At 34.8% G+C, this 20,020-nt stretch overlaps 2 protein-coding genes across 2 annotated transcripts; both read right to left on the bottom strand.

Annotated features, from left to right (window-relative positions):
* Nucleotides 1–344: 344 nt before the first annotated feature.
* On the bottom strand, nucleotides 345–2,063 carry LOC147790151 (exopolygalacturonase-like). The gene is made up of 4 exons (XM_087128199.1): nucleotides 1,910–2,063; nucleotides 1,522–1,824; nucleotides 898–1,416; nucleotides 345–812 (listed from the first exon to the last, which is right to left on the bottom strand). Exons 1-4 carry the CDS (start codon nucleotides 2,042–2,044, stop codon nucleotides 549–551), a joined length of 1,221 nt encoding a protein of 406 aa, XP_086984325.1. The 5' UTR covers nucleotides 2,045–2,063; the 3' UTR covers nucleotides 345–548.
* A 13,980-nt stretch (nucleotides 2,064–16,043) lies between these two features.
* LOC147790150 (exopolygalacturonase-like) lies at nucleotides 16,044–17,819 on the bottom strand. The gene is made up of 4 exons (XM_087128188.1): nucleotides 17,610–17,819; nucleotides 17,222–17,524; nucleotides 16,598–17,116; nucleotides 16,044–16,512 (listed from the first exon to the last, which is right to left on the bottom strand). The coding sequence occupies exons 1-4, from the start codon at nucleotides 17,742–17,744 to the stop codon at nucleotides 16,249–16,251; spliced, it is 1,221 nt and encodes a 406-aa protein (XP_086984314.1). The 5' UTR covers nucleotides 17,745–17,819; the 3' UTR covers nucleotides 16,044–16,248.
* Nucleotides 17,820–20,020: the final 2,201 nt, after the last annotated feature.

Here is a 20,020-nt window from a genome sequence, read left to right as displayed (position 1 = left end):
CAAGGTAAGTCCTTTGCATTTAATCAATTCTCTCCTTAACTTTTCTCGTACTTTGCACCTAATCGATTCTCTCCTAACTTTTCAGACAGTTAAGTGATCTTTGAATATTACCATTTGAAGTTTGCTTGAAAAGCAATTTTTCAGACATATCCTAACTTTTCAGACAGTTAAGTGATCTTTGAATATTACCATTTGAAGTTTGCTTGAAATGATCTTTGAATATTACCATTTGAAGTTTGCTTGAAATGATCTTTGAATATTACCATTTGAAGTTTGCTTGAAATGATCTTTGAATATTACCATTTGAAGTTTGCTTGAAAAGCAATTTTTCAGACATAATTCAATTAAATTTTAAACAATTATGTCATATATGTGGACTTTGTTACAATAGAAAATAGAATCGTCAAGTATTATTTCTCCTAAATGTAAAAAAATACAATTATTGAAAACATGTCCAACATCATGGAATGCGTAAACCTAATTTTGAAGGCTAAAATAAAAATGATAGGAAGAATGGTTTGAAACATTTGTCGGCGTTAAAAGATTGTTCAATCAGTTGACGGAGTGGTCTCAGGTGGCGCTGGTTCAGCACAGATGGGAGGGTTCTGCTTTCCAGAAATGGTCGGTTTCACATTTGCACATTCAGACACAATTGGCCCTTCTTTACCACTATAAGTGAGGTCAACATCAGCAATTTCCACATCCTCACATGGATTACTTTTACTGCAAACAAGTTTGACGGCAACCGGAGTTGAAGATGTGCCCCTGATGTTCTTGAAACTAACTTTGCTAATCTTAATTGCTGATGGAACCTGGGATGTTCAAAATAAACATTAATTAATACTTGTTGAAAAGATAATAAGTTGGAAACCAAGGAGGTTCGATTGTAATACACACCTTTCGGTTGCATTGATTCCATGGACAATATTCTTGATCTATGATGATAGGGTTAGCAACATTATCCATTTCAATATCTTCAAAATGCATGTCAGAGGCTGGGTATGAGACGGCAGAATCTGGCCATGATTTGATCCTGACACCATTTGTAGTACCGATTAATTTGCATTTCTTCACGGTAACTCCTACCACTTCTTTTTCAGTTTTATACTTGCCCAAGCTGCCTATGCTAATGCCATGTCCCGGTCCGCAAGTAACATCGCTAATGGTTATTTTTCTGTTAGTGTATCCTACAGATATACAATCATCTCCCGTTGCGATTGCGGTATTGAGAATGAAAACGTCTTCTGAATCGCCCAAGTGAATTCCATCGGTGTTGGGACTATTGTGTGGTGCAGTAATTTTCAGGTGATCGAAGGTAAGATTCTTGCCGGCCAAAACATTGATATGAAAATTCTTGCTATCCAACGAAGTTATGTCCTTCACTATCGAATTTGTGATGAAATTGAACTTCAAATTCTGCCCATTTTAAACAAACAAAGAAAAAACACTCCCATGTTAAAGCATATAATGCTAACCTAAATTATGAGTTCTCTTTATAATTAAAGTAGCAGGAGCATTTACCATGGGAAGCTTTTTGCATTCTTTCTTCAGGTGGCAATCATTCTTTTCCCAACCAGCTTTTCCTTGGCCATCGAAAACTCCAGTACCAGCCAATGTCAAATGATCGACGTATTCCATAACAAGCAACCCATCTCCTTCCGTGTCGGTAGGAGAAGCTTGTAATGTTCCTTCAACTAGAAGCTCAATAGGACTTTTACATGGACCTTTGAGCCTCGATTCTCCTAATTGATAAGTTCCTTTTGGAACCAATACTTTACTTGGAGTAGCCGAAGCACATGCTTCCTTCCATGCATCTGCTAAAGCCTGTGAATTCAACCATTTCATTTGAGAAAAATATTTCGTACAAAACAAAATTTTGGTTTATCAACTCAAACAAATGTACACGTACTTGAGTAGCATCAGCATTAGGTTTGGCACCAAATGTCGTAATATCAAAAACACCGCTAGTAGCATCAACGATAGCATTAGACAGCAACAATAGCAACAGTGGTATTAATGCCATAAACTTTGATATCAATCCCATCCTTTCTAGTTCTCGTCTCCTCTTCTACCTTTTTCTTTTGGTTCAAATTTCCAAACTTCTAAGACATAAGAATTGATTTGAATGCATTCCCAACTCACACTCTCCTTATATACAAACACAAAAATAACCAATTCAAATTAGCTAAATTCGTTAAAAAATAAGTGTGTGGTTTAAGGCAGGCCCTATAATTAGTTTTACCTTAAATGATGGAAGACTGGTTTTGTTGAACATAATTCCTTGTTAAATTTCTGTACTAGATAGATGTACATCCCACAATTTTCAACTAATGAACACACCAAAAATTATCCTCGAAGAATTTATCAAAATTTAATATATATATATATATGTATATATATTAGTTTTCAAACTCTATCGTACTACTTCTTTTACTTTTTTTACTTTTATTCCTATCTCACAATTTTTACTCTTCTTCACTAGAGAAATATATTAACGAGAATGAAGATTTTTTATTTTATTATTATTAGGTGTATCAAAAAAACTTTTATTTTATTATTATTAGGTGTATCAAAAATATATTACAAAGATGTGATGGAAAAAAATTTCTTTAGTCATTTTAAAGCAATATTGGCAGTCGAGGCCCGTCCATGCCCAATTGGTCAGTCGGCCTGTCCATTTCCAATTTTAACGGATAAATCCTTGATCCAATTTTCTCTCAATTCTTCACATGTGTTGTTAATATATTCTATTGGGCTCACTTGCAGTATATTTTTCAGAATCAGCTCTAGAGAATTTGTATTCTATTTCTTAGAATCCTCTCTAGAATCACGTTCATTCACTATCAATTATCATTTGTGACATATAAATGTATAGAATTTTATCTGTGGTTTTCTCAATTGTTCAAGATGAATGGAGTTGTTGGGTTGCTTGTGAAACGTTACGCGGAGTACACTTGGATTGATCAAGCTCCCCTTCAGCTGTGTTTTTTTGGATCTTTATGCGGTCTCTTGCAAAAAATAGGCCTCCATCTTCAATTTGGGCCACCATGCAGTGTTTGGGCAGGGTTCCCTCTACCTCCTTAGGCTGTTCTTGTTCCTTTTGTCAATGAACTCCTTTGAAGTTTCTTTTCTAAAGGAAACAAGAAAAGAATCAAAATTGAGCCAACGGTGTTATCCTCAAAGATATTATTTTCCTTTCTGGGATGATAACCCACCGTGAATTATGAAGTTAGTGGATATCTTGTAAGGGGTATGGAATGAAATGATGAAAAAGATTTAGAATTTCAGGCTATTTCGAGGTTGAACGACGCATTAGTGCATAGGCTTCGCACTCACGTGGAGGTGCGAGTAACCAAGGAGTGGGACATGTGGGTCAACGAGTGTACTACGCATGTGGGCGGTGGAGGCTTGTTTCAAGTTTCAGCTCGTTCTGTTCAACTTCTTTTGACCTGTTTTATCAATGTTACCTTGTACCAACCTTGAAAATCATTAGATATAGGTCAAATTAAGAGAATTTGTGAAAAAAAATACCATATAATGAACAATTATGAAAGCAAAGGAATTGACGATTCAAGTAAGTAGTTTATCGAAGCTCCTAAACAAGCATGTTACCACGGGATTAAGAGCTAAAAACGTTGAATGTATGTAAATAGCATGAGTTAAATAATAATAATAATAATAATAATAATAATAATAATGAATCCATGCATAAAATGTGAGCATATTAGAGAATCGTGATTAGTAAGTATGATGTATGACTCTAGTTTATGCTTATTAACTATTTACGATATGGAGATGTGAATGAGTATTCTTAGTCTACTAATCCGTGCAAAACCCGTGACCAATGCAATGCGATGCGTGCTAAGTTGGGAACAATAAATATTTTTGACCAGAGAGTTTAGTAGAAACACCGTATTTGACCGAGAGTGAGCCTTACATAGGAGTCTAAAATTTGTAGTAAACATAAATAGAGCTAACAAATAAAACTTAAGGTTGCTAGAACCCCTCAATATCAATAGAGAGGTCCTAGTAGATGAGACTAGGAGCCAAGGTAATGGTTGGATGGAGGACCCTATCCATACCAAAAACCTAAAAATAACCCATTCGGAATAAAACTTAAAATATTTGAAAAACATAATAAAATTTGTTAATGATAAGTTAGCTAGGCAGGGAGTAAACTAATTAGTCATCAAAATTATTTTTAATTTTTCTTTCTAGATAAATGTGAAGTAATGTGATCGAGATGACTGTGTAGTCGAGTTGGAGACTTAGGGATCCTACCTAGACCTGTAATTTGTGTCAATATTAAGAATAGTGAATCAAACTTTCGAGCAAGGCAAATATTGTACGAAATTTATATTTAACATATCATTTAACTTTTAAAATTTTAACTTTGTTAGAGATTTATTAAACACAATTGGAAAGTTCAAATATTTATAAGATATAAAAGTGAATGAATTTCCTAACCAGTTTACATCTATCATGTTTCAAAGGCCTTAAAATTAAATTTAATTGGTTTCGGATGGAATTAGACTGTGAGAGAATGTAATGGTTTGGAATTAATATATATATATATATATATATATATATTTTTAAATCTAGTTTGAAATATCGCGATTTCAGGCGAGACATTATTTTTGCAGGAGTAACCAACACGACCCTCCCTTAAATTCACATCTCACACCCCTCATTCACACATCCAAGTCCACACATTTATAGCATTCGGCGAGTAAGGGAGACAAATCGTTGGATTTTAGGTTGTCGTAATTCTCTCGGGCCTCTGTTACGGGTGAACCACACTTCTACAACGCCCACTGCCAATACATGCAGTCTAGTATGGAACGTATCAGCCTAGTGTGCCTCAACCCGACCCATACATCCCCCGCTTAACTTGAATAATGACCTGCCTCATTCTCGCGTCGGCTCGGCTTGACGGCTTGGCAACTCGGTTTCTCGGCTTAGACGACTCGGTATAAAAATTATATACCATTTCCTAAGTTTTCGACATTCCTAAAATTATTTTTTACCTTATCTAAGGCATTTGAGGTCAATAAGACTCCTATCTACCCAAATTTAGTTAGTTTTAGGACTTTGTGTTAGAAATTATCATCATGTTTAGCTAGGTTAAGAGGTTTATATGCCCTAAGCATGTTATATGAATTGATATAGCTGAGAATTAAGCATTAGAATACCGTTTTCGAAGCGACTATCGAGTAATTAGTAACTTCGGCTAAGGCCAACCATGTAAGTGATCTTACTGTTGGAGTTAGCTAATTGGTTGATGTATGATGGTGCGTGTATCATATTAATTATGTGAAGCTTAGATGCTCTTTGTATTATCATGTAATGTATGCCATGTATACATGTGATATCCACTACACTATATTATGAATGAAATGAAATGTCATGTATGAAATGTTATGTCTTACCATCTAAGTTGTGTGATGAATTACGTGATATTTGCCATGTATACATGATGCATATATGAAATATGTTACGGAGGAAAAGAGAAAGGAAATGAAACAACTATTATGTTATGAATGAAAATCATGGGACCTCATGCATGTATGTATGTCATGTACATCGGGATACTTCCCCGTAATGTTATGCTAGTACGGATGCGTACCTTCGATATTTATGTTTGTCATGATATCATGTGGGTCTTTTCTTTTCTGAGACATCCGGTGACGTGTAATGTGTTGTGTCGACCAACTCAGACTCACGGGGAACCTACACGAGCCTGCCTAGTTGGTCCATGTGCGTGTACGTGGGTCGTGTGTGGAAAAGTACCATGCATAACACCCTATCCGAAACTAGGAAGAGACTAAGGTCTTGTCACGATTTTAAAAGATAGATCTCAATCATGTATTGTGTGTGACTGCATTATTAACCCCAATAGTTGGTTGACTTACTAGGAATTTCTTAAAATACTCAAGTCACGCCTTATCTTATATTTTTCAAGTAAAGGTATGTTACATTTATTTATGTCTTGAATTGAACAGGTAAGTCAATAACTATATTTTAAAAGTATTTATTATGAATTTCTGCATACGTGATTAAAGCATGCATAGAGTGACGTCACTAATTAGCCTAAGAAAATTAGGGGCATTACCGATAATCTTTTGTTTTACACAGTTGAAAATAGTAAAATTTCAAGATCATTCTGGAAGTAAATTAATTTGTGATAGGATTAAAAACATAGCTTAAAATTACTTTGGTTCATTAATATAATAATTAATAATAATTAACTTGAAAAAGTAAAAATGGCCAATAACGAAACTCTGACCATGGATGGTTTTATATAGATTATGGTATTTAAGTTTATATAGATTAGGGTATTTAAGTTGATGACTATAAGGAAACTCTCACTGGTTATGGTTTTAACATAAATTTTTAGTACGAAAATGAAAAGCTACCTATGAAACTATTAACTGAAAACAATGCATACTACCGTCCTATCTCAGCCTACATAACCATTCTAGCATTCGTCATTATCTATGCATAGACGCTTTACCATTACGTGAAAAATAATGGTAGCAAACGTTCTCAGGTCCACATAGCTTAAAATCATAGCATATAGTAAGAATCATTTTGTTTTTCCTTTCATTCATGTCATAGTACACATATGAATCATCTATGGATTGCACTGATCATGACTTACATCACACGCATTCATAACATGGCATCATAGGTCATCACATAACATACATAAAATAGCATAGCATTCCTAATTATGTGCATGTAGGGGCCACGGGCGTGCGTCATCATACAATCCTTCCAACCAAAAAAGGTAGAGTCATTTACTTGTTTAGTCTTGATTCTGTAACTGTTCGATAGGTGCTCTTAGGACATATTATTAAACTTAGTTTAGCTAAACATATTGATTACTCCTAGTTTTAGCTAAAAAATATTTAGTTTGAGAAAATAGGAGTCTTACAGACTTAAAATGCACTCAATAACGTCGAAAGCAACTTGAGAAGGGTAAAAAAAAATGTAGGAAACGATAATAAAATTGGGGTTTCGATTTTAAACTTTTTTTTTTTTTTTTTTTACTGTTTGATACACTTCTTTTCTTCGACATTCTATTCTAAATCATCAAGGTTGATCATTCCCCAAGAGAATTTCGAAAATCTTAATTCGGGACTTTTGAAGCACGTGCTAAAACCACTGAGTAACGGTTGATGTTTTTCGAAATTTTCTTGGTGAATGATCAACGTTGATGATTTAGAATAGAATATCAAAAATTAGGGTTTCGATTTTAAACACTTTTTTCACTGTTTTATACACTCCTTTTCTTCGACATTCCATTCTAAATCATCAAGCTTGATCATTCCCCAGGAAAATTACGAAAAACATCGATCGTTACTCAATTTTTTTTAGCACGTGCTTGAAACGTTTCAGATTAGGGTTTCCAAATTAGGGTTTTGATTTGAAGCACTTTTTTACCGGTTTATACACTCTTTTTCTTCGACATTCTATTCTAAATCATCAAGCATGATCATTCTCCAGGAAAATTTCGAAGAACGTTACTCATTTTTTTAGCACGTGCTTCAAACGTCCCAGATTAGGGTTTCGATTTTAAGCACTTTTTTAGTGTGTTAGACACTCCTTTTCTTCGACATTCTATTCTAAATCATCGAGCCTTTTCATTCCTTTTACCTTTTTTATATCCAATACCAATTGAAGAATATAAAATGGACTTGATTTAATGACAACAAGCATAGAATACAACTAGAGCAATAATTATGAACATCACACATTGATACATAATTCTTCGCTCTCTCGAGGGTCTCGCATTAAATCGTTCAAGTCCAAACCTAAAGCGTGGACTCATAGAAGAAGAACTAACATTTTGACTAGAGAGAGTAGGGGCCACTCATCGTCGAGGCTTCTCGAGTTGATCTTCCTCCTCGTCGAAGATTTTCTACTAATAAGCTGACATTTTCAACAGGGGAGTGGTATCAATGGAGGCTGAATCAGAACCAAAGTACTTCTCCCTTTCTCATCCCAGCAAAATTTTGTACTTCTCCCTGTCAGACCCAGCAAAATTTTGATATGTTTACAAAAATTTTATACGTTTATAGATCCAATTAAACTTTATTCATTGATCATTACATATAATTTCATTAAGATAATGTATGAAAGTAGGATTTCTTCTCTTCTCTTTTTATTTGAGAATGGAAGGATTTATTTTTTATGGGTTGAGTTCAAATCAAAGAAAGGTTTTTTTTGTTATCCCTTATATCATAGCAATAATAGGGGATTAATAACTCAATCAAATCAAAAGAAATACAATATCTTCAGGAACAAAAAAAAAAAAAAAAAAAAAATGTTATGCTTAATATCTTAAGTTTCATCGTTATCTGTCTTTTCGTAGCCAAATTGTCTTGAGGCCTAAGCTTTTTTTTTTAATCCAAGAGTAGATGTTATGCCAGTAATAAATATTTGAACTCTTTCTAGAATTGTTTTATTTTCTGTTATTACTCTTGTTATTTTCCTTTATTACTCTTGTCCTCAAATCTTTAAGATCTTTCTAGACTTGCTGATTGCTACACCTGAACTATTTCACGGAGTATGTGTCCAGATAGTCCAAAGTCTCAATCGTTACCTCTCACGAAGTATGTGTCCAGATAGCCCAAAAGTCTTGATATGGAAATCAACCCAAGGGAAAGTATGGAACGGATTACCTTGATGATCAAGATCAAGAGTAAAGAAAACTCGTTTCTAAACTCGTGATTCGAATCACTCCACAAGAGATTTGATCAATACCACTTGAATGACTCTACATGCAAGTTCTAAACACAAGAATTTGCAAAGAAAGTTTAGCTCTCAACAAAGCTAAAATAGAAATTCTATTCTCAATTCCAAAATCTGATGTCTAATCAAAGAAAAGAAGGCTTTATATAGCCTTTACAAAACTTAACCTATGTGATACATAACTCTAAAATTAAATGGGCGAGTAAATATGAAATACCCATAACCTCCATATTAAAATGGCTGGTTAATGGTGGAATATAGTAACCTATGTGGGTTACAATATAACCTTAACTCCTATATTTAAAACTAGCTTAAATATGAAAACAAATAGTTAAACTATAATTAAATAATGCAAATAATAAAATGGGCTTATTAGTCATCCTTGGACTATTGATAAATTCAGCAGAGTTCATTAAATGCAACTTCAAGTGCATTTAATTCATCTCTGTCTTGAAGCTCAACTTTGCATAACATATAAGGGAGGTCACCAACGTCTTCTAGAATTTCCTTTGATGAGCTCACCATAGCTTGAATATAACTGTATAAGGTTTGTTGTAGCTTCTTGGCTCTCGTCCTTGTAATTGGACTTTGAGGTATGGAAATTCCTTGGTCGTTGTTCATATCATTCTCCCCCTCTTGAGAAGGATTGGTCCTCGAATCCAAGCTATCACCTACATCAAAAGGACTCAAATCAGCAACATTAAAAGTTGCACTAACACCGTACTTACCTGGTAAATCAATTTTATAAGCATTGTCATTGATGCGCTCAAGAACTTGAAAAGGTCCATCTCCTCGTGGTAAAAGCTTAGATTTTCTTTGAGTAGGAAATCTTTCTTTTCGAAAATGCACCCAAACCCAATCTCCTGGCTTGAAAATGACAATCTTACGTCCTTTATTAATTCGGGTGGCAACCTTGGAATTTTGTTTCTCAATTTGTTCTTTTACTTGCTTGTGCAATTTATGAACAAACTCAACCTTGGTATTTGCATCAAAATTCACAAATTCTTTTGACGGTATAGGTAACAAGTCAATGGGGGTTAAAGGATTAAAGCCATAAACAATTTCAAAAGGTGTGCATTTAGTAGTGCTGTGAACAACCCTATTATATGCAAATTCTATAAATGGCAAACAATTCTCCCAAGTCTTAAGATTCTTATCAATAATAGCCCTAAGCATAGTAGTCATGGTTCTGTTAACAACTTCAGTTTGTCCATCCCTTTGAGGATGACAAGTAGTTGAATATACGTGCTTAGTTCCTAACTTACCCCATAAAACACGCCAAAAGTGGCTTAAAAATTTGACATCACGATCACTAACGATGCTTTTAGGAATGCCATGCAATCGTACAACTTCCCTAAAGAACAGGTCTGCAATATGTTTTGCATCATCAGTTTTGTGACAAGGAATAAAATGAGCCATTTTACTAAATCGATCAACCACAACAAAGATGCTATCATAACCTTTCCTAGTCCTAGGTAAACCTAAAACAAAATCCATTGATATATCAATCCAAGGACCATTAGGAACTGGTAATGGGGAGTATAAACCATGTGGTTGAAGCCTAGACTTAGCTTGTTTACATGCTATGCAACGAGCACAAACTTTATGAACATCATGTCTCATTTTAGGCCAAAAAAAATGTTCAGACAGCATATCATAAGTTTTAGAAACTCCATGGCGTGCCATTAAACCACCTCCATGAGCTTCCATCACAAGTAGCTCACGTATGGAACAAGATGGTATGAAAAGTTTGCCTTTTCGGAACAAAAATCCATCTAAAGCATCGGCAACAATGTTCTCCTTACCTTGTTTATATCTTATGACATAAGGGAATGTTTCAATAAATTCTAACCACTTAGCATGTCGTCGGTTGAGTTTATTTTGTACTCTCAAATGCTTTAAACTTTCATGATCCGTATGAATAATGAACTCCTTAGGCCAAAGATAATGTTGCCAGGTTTGTAATGCACGAACCAAAGCATAAAGCTCTTTGTCATAAGTTGGATACCTCAAAGATGCACCAGTCAACTTCTCACTAAAGAACATTAAAGGTCTTTGATTTTGCATTAATACAGCACCTATCCCTACTCCACTTGCATCACATTCAATTTCAAAAATAAACTCAAAATTAGGTAATGCAAGCAAAGGAACAGAACTCAATTTTTCTTTCAAAGTATTAAAAGCAAGTTCTTGATCTTTTTCCCATAGAAAGGATACATTTTTCTTAACAAGTTCATTCAAGGGTGAAGCAATTGTACTAAAATTCTTAATGAACCTACCGTAGAAACTTGCAAGACCATGAAAACTTCTTACCTCACTTACATTTTTAGGTGTAGGCCACTCTTTTATAGCCTTCACTTTCTCCTCATCAACCTCAACACCATTAGATGAAACTACAAACCCAAGAAAGTTAACTTTTTCCATGCAAAAGCTACATTTCTTTAAATTTACATACAAACATTCATTTCTTAAAGTAGTCAAAACATTGCGTACATGGGTAATATGATCATCTAAAGATTTAGAGTAAACAAGGATGTCATCAAAATAAACAACCACAAACTTACCTAAGTATTCTCGTAAGACATGGTTCATTAGTCTCATGAATGTACTAGGTGCATTAGTTAATCCAAAAGGCATAACCAACCATTCATAAAGACCATACTTGGTTTTAAAAGCTGTTTTCCACTCATCCCCAATATGCATGCGAATTTGATGATAACCCGATTTTAAATCAATCTTAGTAAAAAGACTACATCCATGCAATTCATCAAGCATATCATCTAATCTAGGAATTGGATGCCTATACTTTATAGTTATCTTGTTTATAGCCCTACAATCAACACACATACGCCAAGAACCATCTTTCTTAGGTACAAGAATAACTGGAACAGAACAAGGACTCAAACTTTCACGTACATACCCTTTAGCAAGGAGTTCACTTACTTGCCTTTGTATCTCTTCAGCCTCCTTTGGATTAGTCCTATATGCTGGTCGGTTTGGAATGGGCGCGCCAGGAATGAAGTCAATCTTGTGTTCAATCCCTCTAAGTGTTGGCAAACTACTAGGCATCTCCTCAGAAAATAAATCTTCAAACTCTTGCAAAAGCACAACAAAATCACTAGGCAAAGAAGGGTTAAGCATGTTAGTAAAGTAACAAGACCCCTTGCACATAAGTACAAGAATAGTCTGGTTAGAGAGCAAAACATTCCTAGCCTCACTTGATCTAACATACAAGCTTACTGATTTGGCTTTTCTATCTTTTTTTTTTCTCTAGGTTGGGTGTTACTCTCTTGCTTTTCACTCAAGCTCATTTTTTCACTTGATTCTTTTTCAATCTCTGCTTTTGCATCAGCCTCTTGCCTTTTCTTTTCAAGTTTGCAATGATCAATAAATACATCTTTTGGAGATAATGGAACAAGAGTAGTTTTTCTACCATTGTGAGTAAAAGAGTATCGATTTGCATACCCATCATACATTACCCGACGATCAAATTGCCATGGCCTCCCCAGTAGTAAATCTCCAACATGCATGGATACAACATCACATAAAACATCATCAACATATTTTCCAATAGTAAATGAAACAAGAGTTTGTTGAGTTACCCGTACTTCCCCACAATCATTCAACCATTGAAGCTTGTAGGGTCTTGGATGTGGTTGTGTCTTCAAATTAAGTCTTTTGACCAGAATGGAACTCACAACATTGGTGCAACTACCGCTATCAATGACAACACTACAAGGTACAGATTGAACAAGACAACGAGTTTGAAACAAGTTCTCTCTTTGGTCTAGGCCGTCCTCCTTAATGTGGGTGTTTAGAGCTCGTCGAGTAACCAAAGATATATGTGTAGGGTCCTCTTCGCTAAACTTCTCACTCTCATCAGTTTCCTCATTTATGTCGTCATGTGCCTCGTCATCCGTAACAATTTCTCCCTCCTTTATGGTCATAATTCTTGCATTTGGGCAATCTCTACTATAGTGTCCTACCCCTTGACATCTCCGACACTTTAAATCCCTATTTCGAACATTAGACTTTTCTACTTTTTCTTTCCCTGTTCTAGAACTCTCCCCTTTCTCAAAATTTAGCTTGAGGCTTCTCATTAATCTCTGGATTTCTATGCTTATAATCAATGTTCTTACTATCCTTTTTCCATGTAGAAGTAGAATTGGAAAAAGTTTTAGAAGAATACCGTTGAGATCTTCTTTGGATTTGCCTCTCGATCTTAATTGCAATGTGCAACAACTCCTCAATATTAGAATAAGGCTGTAAATCAGTCTTGTCTGCAATCTCTGTGTTTAACCCATTAAGAAACCGCGCCATGAGAGCCTCCATGTCCTCATCGAGATCAAGTCGATCCATCAATGTATCCATCTCCTTGTAATAATCTTCCACAGACTTGCGTCCTTGTTTCAATGCTTGAAGCTTTTGCGCCATGTCCCGTTGAAAATATTGTGGAACAAAACGCTTCCTCATGGACTCTTTGAACTCGTACCATGAATCAATTGGTGCTTCAAGGTTTCTTCTCCTACTTGACATCAATTTATCCCACCAAATTTGAGCATATTGTTTGAATTGAGCAATGCATAACAGTACCTTCTTTTTATCACTAAAATTATGACAGTTGAACACCGACTCCACCGTTTTCTCCCATTGAAGGTACTCCTCTGGATCGGTTTTGCCATAAAACTTGGGAAGTTTTAATTTGAAGCTCCCCACGTTACGATCAATTCTATCATCATAAGGAACTCGTTGTTGTAAATTATGATACCTTCTTCCATGGTCTCGCCCTCGCATCAAGCCATGACCAACCGCATGTGGATTATCCTCGTGGTGATCAGAATTGTCGCCCTCATATGTATCGGTTGAGGGCGTAGGTTGTGGAATCCTCTGTCGTGCTTGATTTTGAATCTCCAATCTTCCTATTCGATCAGTCAACTCTTCTATTCCTCGAATTAGTCTTTCCATGGTTCGTTGTTGTGCTTCTCTCAATCGTGCATCAGTAATGTTAGTATTGTCGTCTGGATTTTCCATGCTACAAAAGAAAGGTAAAAGAAAAAAAAAAGGACCTCACAAGCGCTCCCTCACGTGTATTCACTCGTAAATGTAGTTCACTCGTGTTTAGCACTCAACACTCGAATCAATGTGTCACTCCCTTACAAACTCACCCTCATAATTGAGCACACACAAATCACACTCCAAAAAAAAAATTGGGATGTGAGACAAACTATGTTATAGAGCTAAGTGCAATTCAATGTGAATAGACAGCACACTCAATACATAAACAAGGGTATTGAAGGAGCAATCCGAATAACGACAAAGAAACGAATTACAGAAAGAAAATGATTAAGGACTAATTTAGACGTAGGAACATATGAGAGTTACATATAATAATCAAGAGGAAAAAAGAAAGACATTTAACATCAATATGCTTTCTTTCCTTATTCGCAAAATCTAATCAATTTACCAACAAGAAAATTGATTTAGAAGATCTTAAAGAAGAATATAGTGTTGATAAGATTGAGATCTAACACTTTAAAGAACAGAAAAAAAAAATGTATTTTTTTTTTTTGTTATATATTTTTGTGATAGAATATGAACATTCTACCCAAACTGAGAAAAAAAAAATAATAAGAGAATTAAAAGAGATAAGCGCAATGAAACATATATCCGATCTTGAGCCTAAAGCTCTGATACCAAAATGATATGGAAATCAACCCAAGGGAAAGTATGGAACGGATTACCTTGATGATCAAGATCAAGAGTAAAGAAAACTCGTTTCTAAACTCGTGATTCGAATCACTCCACAAGAGATTTGATCAATACCACTTGAATGACTCTACATGCAAGTTCTAAACACAAGAATTTGCAAAGAAAGTTTAGCTCTCAACAAAGCTAAAATAGAAATTCTATTCTCAATTCCAAAATCTGATGTCTAATCAAAGAAAAGAAGGCTTTATATACCTTTACAAACCTTAACCTATGTGATACATAACTCTAAAATTAAATGGGCTAGTAAATATGAAATACCCATACCCTCCATATTAAAATGGCTGGTTATCACATAACTCTAAAATTAAATGGGCTAGTAAATATGAAATACCCATAACCTCCATATTAAAATGGCTGGTTAATGGTGGAATATAGTATAGTAAATATGAAATACCCATAACCTCCATATTAAAATGGCTGGTTAATGGTGGAATATAGTAACCTATGTGGGTTACCATATAACCTTTAACTCCTATATTTAAAACTAGCTTAAATATGAAAACAAATAGTTAAACTATAATTAAATAATGCAAATAATAAAATGGGCGATAAATTAAGCGGAGTTCATTAAATGCAACTTAAAGTGCATTTAATTCATCTGTCTTGAAGATCAACTTTGCATAACATATAAGGGAGGTCACCAACGTCTTCTAGAATTTCCTTTGATGAGCTCACCATAGCTTGAATATAACTGTATAACATATAAGGGAGGTCACCAACGTCTTCTAGAATTTCCTTTGATGAGCTCACCATAGCTTGAATATAACTGTATAAGGTTTGTTGTAGCTTATTGGCTCTCGTCCTTGTAATTGGACCTTAGGTTTGTTGTAGCTTCTTGGCTCTCGTCCTTGTAATTGGACCTTGAGGTATGGAAATTCCTGGGTCGTTGTTCATATCAAGTCTCAATCGTTAGCTCTCGGTCAACAATGGAACTTTGAATAAATATTTGAACTCTTTCTAAAATTGTTTTATTTTCCTTTATTACTCTTGACCTTAGAATCTTTAAGATCTTTCTAGAATGGTTGATTGCTACACCTGAATCATTTCAGGAAGTATGTGTCCAGATAGCCCAAAGTTTCATTGTTAGCTCTTCTTTTTTGAAGGATCAACGAAATGAATCAAATGATATTTTTGTTCCAATTTTTTTGCCATTTTCTAAGTTAATTCGAATGATGATTTATTTTGAATGAAATAAATTATAAATGAAGCCTTCCTCCTTAATTTTTTTTTTCTTAATAAATTGTATATTTTATATAATAGATTTTGAAATTTTAATGAATCTCTGTTGTGTTGTTTTTAAAATTATTTATTAGGTATAAATTCTTTCCATTTGTAATTTTACCCTCGTAGGAAGCTCCACAAATAGTATGATACTAAACTCATGATCTTCTTCTCCTCCTTTACAGCAAGGTAAGTCCACCTAATCAATTCTCTCCTAACTTTTCAGATAGTTAAGTGATCTTTGAATATTACCATTTGAAGTTTGCTTGAAAAGCAATTTTTCAGACATAATTCAATTAAATTTTAAACAATTATGTCATATATGTGGACTTTGTTACAATAGAAAATAGAATCGTCAAGTATTATTTCTCCTCAATGTAAAAAAATACAATTATTGAAAACATGCCCAACATCATGGAATGCTGTAAACCTAATTTTGAAGGCTAAAATAAAAATGATAGGAAGAATGGTTTGAAACATTTGTCGGCGTTAAAAGATTGTTCAATCAGTTGACGGAGTGGTCTCAGGTGGCGCTGGTTCAGCACAGATGGGAGGGTTCTGCTTTCCAGAAATGGTCGGTTTCACATTTGCACATTCAGACACAATTGGCCCTTCTTTACCACTATAAGTGAGGTCAACATCAGCAATTTCCACATCCTCACATGGATTACTTTTACTGCAAACAAGTTTGACGGCAACCGGAGTTGAAGATGTGCCCCTGATGTTCTTGAAACTAACTTTGCTAATCTTAATTGCTGATGGAACCTGGGATGTTCAAAATAAACATTAATTAATACTTGTTGAAAAGATAATAAGTTGGAAACCAAAGAGGTTCGATTGTAATACACACCTTTCGGTTGCATTGATTCCATGGACAATATTCTTGATCTATGATGATAGGGTTAGCAACATTATCCATTTCAATATCTTCAAAATGCATGTCAGAGGCTGGGTATGAGACGGCAGAATCTGGCCATGATTTGATCCTGACACCATTTGTAGTACCGATTAATTTGCATTTCTTCACGGTAACTCCTACCACTTCTTTTTCAGTTTTATACTTGCCCAAGCTGCCTATGCTAATGCCATGTCCCGGTCCACAAGTAACATCGCTAATGGTTATTTTTCTGTTAGTGTATCCTACAGATATACAATCATCTCCCGTTGCGATTGCGGTATTGAGAATGAAAACGTCTTCTGAATCGCCCAAGTGAATTCCATCGGTGTTGGGACTATTGTGTGGTGCAGTAATTTTCAGGTGATCGAAGGTAAGATTCTTGCCGGCCAAAACATTGATATGAAAATTCTTGCTATCCAACGAAGTTATGTCCTTCACTATCGAATTTGTGATGAAATTGAACTTCAAATTCTGCCCATTTTAAACAAACAAAGAAAAAACACTCCCATGTTAAAGCATATAATGCTAACCCAAATTATGAGTTCTCTTTATAATTAAAGTAGCAGGAGCATTTACCATGGGAAGCTTTTTGCATTCTTTCTTCAGGTGGCAATCATTCTTTTCCCAACCAGCTTTTCCTTGGCCATCAAAAACTCCAGTACCAGCCAATGTCAAATGATCGACGTATTCCATAACAAGCAACCCATCTCCTTCCGTGTCGGTAGGAGAAGCTTGTAATGTTCCTTCAACTAGAAGCTCAATAGGACTTTTACATGGACCTTTGAGCCTCGATTCTCCTAATTGATAAGTTCCTTTTGGAACCAATACTTTACTTGGAGTAGCCGAAGCACATGCTTCCTTCCATGCATCTGCTAAAGCCTGTGAATTCAACCATTTCATTTGAGAAAAATATTTCGTACAAAACAAAATTTTGGTTTATCAACTCAAACAAATGTACACGTACTTGAGTAGCATCAGCATTAGGTTTGGCACCAAATGTCGTAATATCAAAAACACCGCTAGTAGCATCAACGATAGCATTAGACACCAACAATAGCAACAGTGGTATTAATGCCATAAACTTTGATATCAATCCCATCCTTTCTAGTTCTCGTCTCCTCTTCTACCTTTTTCTTTTGGTTCAAATTTCCAAACTTCTAAGACATAAGAATTGATTTGAATGCATTCCCAACTCACACTCTCCTTATATACAAACACAAAAATAACCAATTCAAATTAGCTAAATTCGTTAAAAAATAAGTGTGTGGTTTAAGGCAGGCCCTATAATTAGTTTTACCTTAAATGATGGAGGACTGGTTTTGTTGAACATAATTCCTTGTTAAATTTCTGTACTAGATAGATGTACATCCCACAATTTTCAACAAATGAACACACCAAAAATTATCCTCGAAGAATTTATCAAAATTTAATATATATATGTATATATATTAGTTTTCAAACTCTATCGTACTACTTCTTTTACTTTTTTTACTTTTATTCCTATCTCACAATTTTTACCCTTCTTCTCTAGAGGAATATATTAACGAGAATGAAGATTTTTTATTTTATTATTATTAGGTGTATCAAAAAAAATTTTATTTTATTATTATTAGGTGTATCAAAAATATATTACAAAGATGTGATGGAAAAAAATTTCTTTAGTCATTTTAAAGCAATATTGGCAGTCGAGGCCCGTCCATGCCCAATTGGTCAGTCGGCCTGTCCATTTCCAATTTTAACGGATAAACCCTTGATCCAATTTTCTCTCAATTCTTCACATGTGTTGTTAATATATTCTATTGGGCTCACTTGCTGTATATTTTTCAGAATCAGCTCTAGAGAATTTGTATTCTATTTCTTAGAATCCTCTCTAGAATCACGTTCATTCACTATCAGTTATCATTTGTGACATATAAATGTATAGAATTTTATCTGTGGTTTTCTCAATTGTTCCAGATGAATGGAGTTGTTGGGTTGCTTGTGAAACGTTACGCGGAGTACACTTGGATTGATCAAGCTCCCCTTCAGCAGTGTTTTTTTGGATCTTTATGCGGTCTCTTGCAGAAAATAGGCCTCCATCTTCAATTTGGGCCACCATGCAGTGTTTGGGCAGGGTTCCCTCTACCTCCTTAGGCTGTTCTTGTTCCTTTTGTCAATGAATTCCTTTGAAGTTTCTTTTCTAAAAAAAACAAGAAAAGAATCAAAATTGAGCCAACGGTGTTATCCTCAAAGATATTATTTTCCTTTCTGGGATGATAACCCACCGTGAATTATGAAGTTAGTGGATATCATGTAAGGGGTATGGAATGAAATGATGAAAAAGATTTAGAATTTCAGGCTATTTCGAGGTTGAACGACGCATCAGTGCATAGGCTTCGCGCTCACGTGGAGGTGCGAGTAACCAAGGAGTGGGACATGTGGGTCAACGAGTGTACTACGCATGTGGGCGGTGGAGACTTGTTTCAAGTTTCAGCTCGTTCTGTTCAACTTCTTTTGACCTGTTTTATCAATATTACCTTGTACCAACCTTGAAAATCATTAGATATAGGTCAAATTAAGAGAATTTGTGAAAAAAAATACCATATAATGAACAATTATGAAAGCAAAGGAATTGACGATTCACGTAAGTAGTTTATCGAAGCTCCTAAACAAGCATGTTACCACGGGATTAAGAGCTAAAACGTTGAATGTATGTAAATAGCATGAGTTAAATAATAATAATAATAATAATAATAATAATAATAATAATAATAAATCCATGCATAAAATGTGAGCATATTAGAGAATCCTGATTAGTAAGTATGATGTATGACTCTAGTTTATGCTTATGAACTATTTACGATATGGAAGTGTGAATGAGTATTCTTAGTCTACTAATCCCTGCAAAACCCGTGACCAATGCAATGCGATGCGTGCTAAGTTGGGAACAATAAATATTTTTGACCAGAGAGTTTAGTAGAAAAACCGTATTTGACCGAGAGTGAGTCTTACATAGGAGTCTAAAATTTGTAGTAAACATAAATAGAGCTAACAAATAAAACTTAAGGTTGCTAGAACACCTCAATATCAATAGAGAGGTCCTAGTAGATGAGACTAGGAGCCAAGGTAATGGTTGGATGGAGGACCCTATCCATACCAAAAACCTAAAAATAACCCATTCCTAATAAAACTTAAAATATTTGAAAAACATAATAAAATTTGTTAATGATAAGTTAGCTAGGCATGGAGTAAACTAATTAGTCATCAAAATTATTTTTAATTTTTCTTTCTAGATAAATGTGAAGTAATGTGATCGAGATGACTGTGTAGTCGAGTTGAAGACTTAGGGATCCTACCTAGACCTGTAATTTGTGTCAATATTAAGAATAGTGAATC

The sequence above is a fragment of the Cucurbita pepo genome, chromosome 11 (genome assembly GCF_057944985.1).
Source record: "Cucurbita pepo subsp. pepo isolate OVF chromosome 11, ASM5794498v1, whole genome shotgun sequence".
NCBI classification, from domain to species: Eukaryota; Viridiplantae; Streptophyta; class Magnoliopsida; order Cucurbitales; family Cucurbitaceae; genus Cucurbita; species Cucurbita pepo.
Note: the sequence above shows the minus strand (reverse complement) of the source record. Positions and strands in the feature narration are given on the sequence as shown.

Bases quoted from the DNA above. Each gene is read 5' to 3' on its own strand.
- LOC147790151 (XM_087128199.1), bottom strand. From the start codon at position 2,044: ATGGGATTGATATCAAAGTTTATGGCATTAATACCACTGTTGCTATTG. The intron at 1,825-1,909 runs GTACGTGTACAT...TTGAATTCACAG, and splicing joins CTAATGCTGATGCTACTCAA to GCTTTAGCAGATGCATGGAA. The intron at 813-897 runs GTGTGTATTACA...TGAACATCCCAG, and splicing joins GGAATCAATGCAACCGAAAG to GTTCCATCAGCAATTAAGAT.
- LOC147790150 (XM_087128188.1), bottom strand. From the start codon at position 17,744: ATGGGATTGATATCAAAGTTTATGGCATTAATACCACTGTTGCTATTG. The intron at 17,525-17,609 runs GTACGTGTACAT...TTGAATTCACAG, and splicing joins CTAATGCTGATGCTACTCAA to GCTTTAGCAGATGCATGGAA. The intron at 16,513-16,597 runs GTGTGTATTACA...TGAACATCCCAG, and splicing joins GGAATCAATGCAACCGAAAG to GTTCCATCAGCAATTAAGAT.